Source organism: Lipomyces tetrasporus, assembly GCF_029532465.1.
Source record: "Lipomyces tetrasporus strain NRRL Y-64009 chromosome Unknown POJ06scaffold_11, whole genome shotgun sequence".
NCBI lineage: Eukaryota > Fungi > Ascomycota > Lipomycetes > Lipomycetales > Lipomycetaceae > Lipomyces > Lipomyces tetrasporus.
The window spans coordinates 1,031,222-1,038,502 of record NW_026611606.1 but is presented as its reverse complement, the minus strand read 5'-3'; the positions used below and the strand labels follow the sequence as shown (position 1 = coordinate 1,038,502).

General features: G+C 48.4%; 2 protein-coding genes across 2 annotated transcripts; both read left to right on the top strand.

The window, feature by feature from the left end:
* Positions 1-459: 459 nt before the first annotated feature.
* POJ06DRAFT_240964 (uncharacterized protein) lies at positions 460-890 on the top strand (the record flags this gene model as incomplete). Its single annotated transcript, XM_056186110.1, has 2 exons — positions 460-520; positions 640-890. 2 exons carry the CDS (start codon positions 460-462, stop codon positions 888-890), a joined length of 312 nt encoding a protein of 103 aa, XP_056041102.1.
* A 3,075-nt stretch (positions 891-3,965) lies between these two features.
* POJ06DRAFT_261996 (catalase-like domain-containing protein) lies at positions 3,966-6,527 on the top strand. The gene is made up of 6 exons (XM_056188693.1): positions 3,966-4,186; positions 4,245-4,470; positions 4,524-4,939; positions 4,992-5,156; positions 5,229-5,403; positions 5,459-6,527. The coding sequence occupies exons 1-6, from the start codon at positions 4,064-4,066 to the stop codon at positions 6,388-6,390; spliced, it is 2,037 nt and encodes a 678-aa protein (XP_056041101.1). The 5' UTR covers positions 3,966-4,063; the 3' UTR covers positions 6,391-6,527.
* Positions 6,528-7,281: the final 754 nt, after the last annotated feature.

The window sequence follows — 7,281 nt, the reverse complement described above, 5'->3', positions numbered from 1 at the left end:
GGCAGAAGGGGCTCGACGACCATCGAACAAGCTCCAGGGGCATTACAGAATCAAGCAAAAACTAAGCAAAACCGGTAGCCGATAGTATCACTGACATTATTATAGCCTTCCCAGTGTGGACGGAGACTTTATTCCAGAACGCCCCATCGCGACTTGTCAGAGATGGGCAGGTCAACAAGGACGTGTGTATGCTGTTTGGCTGGGATGAGCAAGATGGTTTCTTTACGCAGGATGCCAGCTCCGATGCCGATATCGCCAACTTTTTGTTAATGACCTATCCGGCTTGACAAACGAAACTATCAGTGAGATTCTCGAATATTATTCTGATCCGAATTTCGATCCCCGTACAACCTTTCGGCACAATACTACCGCCTGGCGGCCATGTGAAGAGATGCAGAATTTGTTTGCACTTCCCTCACGCTTGCCAATCAGGTGTACAAGTACGGCGAAACCTCGTAGATGTTTTCGCTGAACCAGACCCTCTTCGCAAAATCCGATGAAGCTCTTTTGCTGTTGGAGGGTATGTTTGGGACACCTTTACCCCTGCAGAAACGATCGCAGCTGATGTCTCTTTCTCATACAGTGATGCACAGGTCTGACTTCCCATTTTTACTGCATCGCTCTTCAAAACCACCGCAGTGAGCGACGATATATTCGCTACTGAGCGATCAACCATCTGGACCGCCAATGCTAGCACCGGACATATTCCAGAGTCGTACGAATGGCCAGAAGCATTTGAATCTGCCGAAAATACGTCCTGGCCCGACAATGCCAATATTCGCGTATTTGGTTGGCCAACCACTGGATCGGTTCATGACGGTGCATTTAATGATACCGGTATTGTTCAGAGTGAGATGCTCTTGGATGAGGTGCTTGTATTGGACCAGTGAGAACCTCTTCAGCCAGTTGCGCACATGAGATAGCAAGTCATATTTCTACTCACGACCATTCAAAATGATAAAATGCTTTGCGCAGACTCTACGAAGCTTGAGTCTTTGCTTGATAGCATTTCAGGACACGAATGTGATCCTCTTTGCAAACTGTCCCAATGCGAGCTTCAGAAGGCTTAGTCAAGATAATGTTCGTTAATAGTAATGAATGTAGACCGAGAATTTAAGACTTCGGAGATGCGAGCACTTATTTCATTTCAGAGCATAAAGGGTGAGTTTGTAGCTTCAGTTGTAGACGCTTCAGAGCACGTAACTGTCATTCATTCAAACGCTTGTAGTAAATGGCACGAAATCAACATTTTTAACATTTCGAACTGACGCTGAGGTCTCAGCTGGCATGCAAAGTGGCAACGAGATAAGCCTCAACGCACGCCACTGGATCGAAGTCGCACGCTCGCATGTATGTTAATATATGGCGTCAGTCTGTGAGACTGACGCCTGCTGTCACATTCGCGCAGTACCTCACCGACAAGTTCCTCGCCCTGTTGATGTCGCGGTCGCACACAATCCCACAGTGTTTGCATCTGAGCACACAGCCGTGCAAGCAGTGCTTTATTCGGATGACAATGCTTTCCTGGAAGCGCTTTTTTGGAGAGCGGTACGAGATCTCAAACGCCTTCTTGTTCTCCACCAGTCGCAATTTAATTTCAGCCTGCGAGATTATGCGAAGCGTATCGATGACGTCGACTATTACATACCAAGGCCGCAACGCTCGTCACGATGGGTTTCTCTTGCGTAGTATTTTCTTCGCACCTCTTCAGCAGTGCGCCGTCAGGGCATCATCGTGATTGGCTCCGGACGCTAGGCTACGATCCATACCGGGTCATAATCTCTTTCTCGGATACTGCAATCAATACATTGTCTTCAGTTTTGCTACGTATGACTTACATAGTTGACAAAGCTTACTATATTGTACCAAGAAACCCTAATGGCAGAAACATAGTGAGCGGGACTTCTGCGGGCTATGCAAGACAATAGGGGCAGGCCATCTACCAAGTGCTTGGATTGTTCGCCGCAGCCAAGGATCGTGTCTGAAGCCCTAGAGGGAAGGTTATGAGCTTGTCACCGGGCTCAGGGACCATGACATCATGTCGATAATGGTATTGGTAACTGAAACTCTTTTCATTTAGAAACTTCTCATAGAACTAATTCCTGAGTAAGAGGGCAAAAACAGAGATTCAATTGAGCTGGCTGCACAGTATGCGTCTCATTGCTTCAAAGGGTTCTACCATTGAGCCCCTTTATATTACCAATCGTGATGGCCTGGACCCTGATCAAAGAAGGTTCTCCAAAGTAAATTGTGACACCACGAATTGAGAACACTAGGCCGCTTTACTGCTCGGGTCTCTGCCCTCTGAGCCCTGTTATATTACCAATCGTCATGGTCTGGAACCCCTGAATCATAGAATGTTCTCCAAAGTAAGCAGGACGCCACAGTTGAAGGTTTTAAGGTCTAAAATTAGGTCGAACGTATCTGCATTCAATTCAGAATTTTGAATTACACCGGAGATATACTGAAGCTACTGCTGCAATAGATTATTCTTGGCATGCAAGCCCTGCCGCATGTAGGCTGCCGCAGTTGCCGCAGTGGACGCCACGATCCTAGATTCACCAAGACCAACCAGCACAGGCAGCGTCAATCTGTGTAGATTTCAAATTAAATAACAAAAAAATAGGTCAATTCTCTTGATGAGGCTGCTCTGCAATGGTCAGGCGTCCAAGTTGTTCTTGACCGGTCGCCGAGCATCCGCCACTCGAGTAGGCATTTAGGTTTCGCGCCGCGCACGATTAGCGACCGGCACATTCCGCACTGGAACGCCGGCTCGGAAGTCAGCGGCGGCACATTGGCGCATCGGTCCTTTTTGCCCATGGGAGCTCCTGTCGGAGACAACACGGACCAGCGTCGAGGTCAGATTGGTCGGCAGTCTAAACAAATTAAAGTCCGAGCCAAAGGATTCATGTCTCGAGGTCGCTTTTCTAATTTCGGTATAGATACTTTCAGAGGGTTGAGACTCATTACCTCAAACAAAATTGAAAATGCCCAAAAGTCCGACAGATTGTGTGTTCTGACAGTACATTGCAAACCTGCACTTATCTCCGGCACAAACGTAATAGTAAATTGCGCGGCCGGCACCGCCTGGTCGGAGAATGCTGCTGCACGGCTTTTCACGCACACGGACCATAAGCTTTAAACGTCGCCGAGGTACGCAGTCCTTTCCTAATCTTCGGCTTCCACCAGTACGCGCAACGCTCGGATTAATGTGCCCAGATCTCGAACATCAGCCTCACTCTAGTGAGTCAACCGAAGAACCCGGCCCTGACGTTCCATACCCCTGAATTAAATTCCACTTTGCCTCGCCGAATAAAACAAAATTGATTACAAATGAGCTGGCAATTACCAATGAAAACAAGGGGCCACATATGTGATTGACTAACTCGTCAGAATCATCGTACCGCCTGACTCTAACCCGTTCACAGTGCGGTAGCAACTAGCCTAGAACTCACGCATGCAGGATCTGTGGAAAAAACGATTGAGTTTCCCGTCATTGGACATGAAATCAGACGGCATAGGCCTTAATAACTAAATATAGAGCAACAGCCGATCTGGAACGATACGGACTTACGACCGGACTTAGAGGTAGATGTATATGAATCCCATTCCCTTGGAACAGTCGGTACAGATCAAACGATAACTCTAGCAACCCCTTCACAGAGTCAACGTGTTGACTGTACCTCAGTTTCACTGTAGTAAAATTTACTTTTTATCAGACTTGATCCTGCCCTCCATGAATTCCATAAATTAGATCTCTGATCCCGTCTTTGTGGTCCAAGTTGTCCCCATCCTTTCTGTTACATTCTCGCTTCTCAGCATACCTTGGTGTTAAGACTAGACTGGCCAGATGCGAGGACTTTTGCTTCTTTCCAGCGTTGTCGGTCTCGCGGCTGCGGTTGGCTGCCCGTACAGTGCAGCTGCGCTCTCGGGCAGGAGCGTCCATGACCCTCATGACCCTCATGAACCTCATGACCCTCAGGCAGGGCAGAACGCCAACACCGTTGGTGAGACTAGTCCGCAGTTTCTCTCTGAGTTCTACCTAAACGACACGGACTCCTATATGACAACGGATTTTGGTACTCCTATCCAAGACCAATATACTCTGAAAGCTGGCAAAAGGGGTCCGTCGCTGCTGGAGGACTTCATGTTCCGCCAGAAGCTTCAGCGCTTTGATCACGAGCGTGTAAGTCTTATTTCTGAGTGATTTGCGGTGATTTGCAGTGATAACAGTGGCTTACCAGGTCCCGGAACGAGTTGTCCATGCCAGAGGAACAGGAGCGCACGGAGAGTTTATATCTTATGGGAATTGGTCGAACATCACTGCCGCCTCTTTCCTCAGTGCTGCGGGGAAGAAGACCCCTGTTTTTAGCAGGTTCTCCAATGTGCAAGGATTCAGAGGAAGCCCTGACACCGTGCGTGATATGCATGGTTTTGCTACCAAGTTCTACACAGATGAAGGAAACTTTGGTAAGAATTATATTATTTGTTTTTTCTAAATATCTTGGTCTGACAGCTCGTAGACCTCGTAGGGAACACTGTCCCTGTCTTTTTTATCACAGACGCCATCCAATTCCCGGATCTCATTCATGCCGTTAAACCGGAACCGCGGAATGAGATTCCTCAGGGCGGAACAGCACACGACAATGCATGGGATTTTATGATTCAGCAGCCTAGCGCTATGCATACTCTGCTGTGGTTTATGGCTGGACACGGCATTCCTCATACCTTCCGACATGTCAATGGCTATGGCGTTCATACTTTTCGTTTCGTGACAGCAGATGGCGCATCGAAGCTTGTCAAATTCCATTGGAAGTCACTGCAGGGTGTTGCTTCTAAGGTGTGGGAAGAGGCGCAAGTCGCTGCCGGGAAGAACATCGACTACATGCGACAGGACCTGTATAACAATATCGCCGCCGGAAGGTATCCAGAATGGGAGGTAAGGCAGTGTCTCCTTTCATTAATTACATATCATACTAAAGTGCACGTAGCTTGGTGTACAAATCATGGACGAGTCCCAGATGCTGGCGTTTGGTTTTGATCTTCTGGACCCGACCAAAATTGTGCCTGAGGAGTATGTGCAAATCACCTGGTTGGGGAAGATGCAGCTCAACGCCAACCCGATGAACTACTTCGCCGAAACAGAACAGATTTCGGTACGTCCACTGCCTTTGCTGCTATCGGCCATCCGCCCCATATAAGTCTGAGCAAATATCTGACTTGTCTAGATGCACCCTGGTCACGTAGTTCGCGGCATTGACTTTTCAGAGGATCCCCTACTCCAAGGGCGCCTCTACTCTTACCATGACACGCAGATCAACCGCCACGGAGGGCCAAACTTCGAGCAGATCCCGATCAACCGACCACGTGTACCAATTCATAACAACAATCGCGATGGCTTCTGTAAGTCAGAAACGTTGATTCCGCACTTATGATAATGGCTCTAACAGCGACACAGCACAACAGTACATTCCTACGAACAACGCACCGTACACCCCCAATACCTTGGACAATGACTCCCCGATGCAGGCAAACCAAACTGTTGGGAATGGGTTCTTCACGGCTCCTGGCCGATATGCTGGTGGCCATCTTGTCCGACAGCCCGAGTTCACTGATTTCTACTCTCAGGCTCGTCTGTTCTGGAACTCCCTTGTCCCAGTGGAACAGCAGTTTGTTGTTAACTCCATCGTCTTTGAGAACTCCAAGGTCACGAATCCCACTGTGAGGAAAAATGTCATTACAGCGATGAACCTTGTGGATAATGACCTGGCTGTCAGAGTCGCCCAGGGCCTGGGTCTCGCTGCGCCGGAACCTAACCCTAAGTATTATCACAGCAACACGACATGCTGTGTCGGGGCTTTCGGTAAGCCTCTTCAGAGTGTCGCCGGTATGCAAGTTGGATTCCTGGCCTCCAACGCCTATCCAGCCTCAATCACCCAGGGCATGAGCATGGCAGCTAGTTTTGCGGCCGCGGGTGTTGACCTCGTTGTTGTGGCAGAGGCTTGGGGTAACGGAGTCAACGCAACCTACTCCATCTCCGACGCAATTAATTTCGACGCTGTCGTGGTCGCGGACGGTGTAGAGGACTTGTTTTCTCTGGGGAGCTTCACCAACCAGCCCGCTAACGAAAAGGCCCCACGGACTCGAGTTTCAGCAGCATCTCACCTGTTCCCTGCCGGCCGACCGTCCCAGATCCTTGTTGATGCATTCAAGTACGGAAAGACAGTCGGCGCATTGGGCACGGGTTCTGCAGCGCTGACCACGTTTGACATATCCTTGACCCGCCCAGGTGTGTATGTGGCTAACTCTGCGAATGATACCTTCGTGAATGAAGTCATGAGCGGGCTGCACACCTTCAAGTTCTTGGACCGTTTCACGTTAGAGCAGTAAATGGATGCACGGAGAATCGAGTAAAAAGTGAAAGTTCAGCGAATCTCATATTCACTCTCTTTCAATAGTCTATTAACTCCTTCATTGTTTTGATAATTAGTATTCAAAGGTTAATAAATGCAAAGTGTCCATCCTGAGCCTAATATCTGCAAGTCTTGAAGCGTCAGTTTCCGATTCCACAAGAACGCGGGCACATGATACCCGCACCTATATGTATAATGAATGCGCTGCATGGCGGTTGGAGCGGCAGTGGTTGTGACTAGCCCTGGGGATCGTGGGCTTTGGTCTTGCAATGGGCTCATAGGATTAATGATTGCTCGTCTACTGTGGTTTTTTGGGATTTTGATAGGTAGCAGTTAAAGGTTTTCATGGTTAAGTTTGCGGTACTTCCATGTTTATGTACTTTGGTAACTGGTGGGGTGTGAAGCGGGTTAGTTGGGTGGCAATCAAATTAATTTTGTGTCCGTGTATATTTATCGGCCAAATCGGCGACATCGGTAAATCGGCAACAGCCCCACTCTCACTACGAACATTTTATAGTGTGCCGCCATGGACACTAAATACAACCTAAACATGGAGTTCTTAGCTAATGCCTCAACGATCCTGTCGTCCATCCCAGCACTTATCAAACTACACACCGGTCTCTGGATCGTGGATGGCAACGTTTTGAATCCAGCTCTTGGCCACATCCTTGCGGCCTCGACCGGTATAGACGGACTCCAGATACCCAAGCAACTACACGACTTACACGAGTTGATACACTTGGTGTATTACACTAAACTAAATAATCTACACTAGAGCGTTTCTGACTAATCCACTACATACATTTGAACTTCCAGTGTACGTGGATTTAGTGTATTCAGTGTATTTGTTCGCGATAAGATAAGACTC

Bases quoted from the DNA above. Each gene is read 5' to 3' on its own strand.
- POJ06DRAFT_261996 (XM_056188693.1), top strand. From the start codon at position 4,064: ATGACAACGGATTTTGGTACTCCTATCCAAGACCAATATACTCTGAAA. The intron at 4,940-4,991 runs GTAAGGCAGTGT...AAGTGCACGTAG, and splicing joins GAAGGTATCCAGAATGGGAG to CTTGGTGTACAAATCATGGA. The intron at 5,157-5,228 runs GTACGTCCACTG...TGACTTGTCTAG, and splicing joins CCGAAACAGAACAGATTTCG to ATGCACCCTGGTCACGTAGT.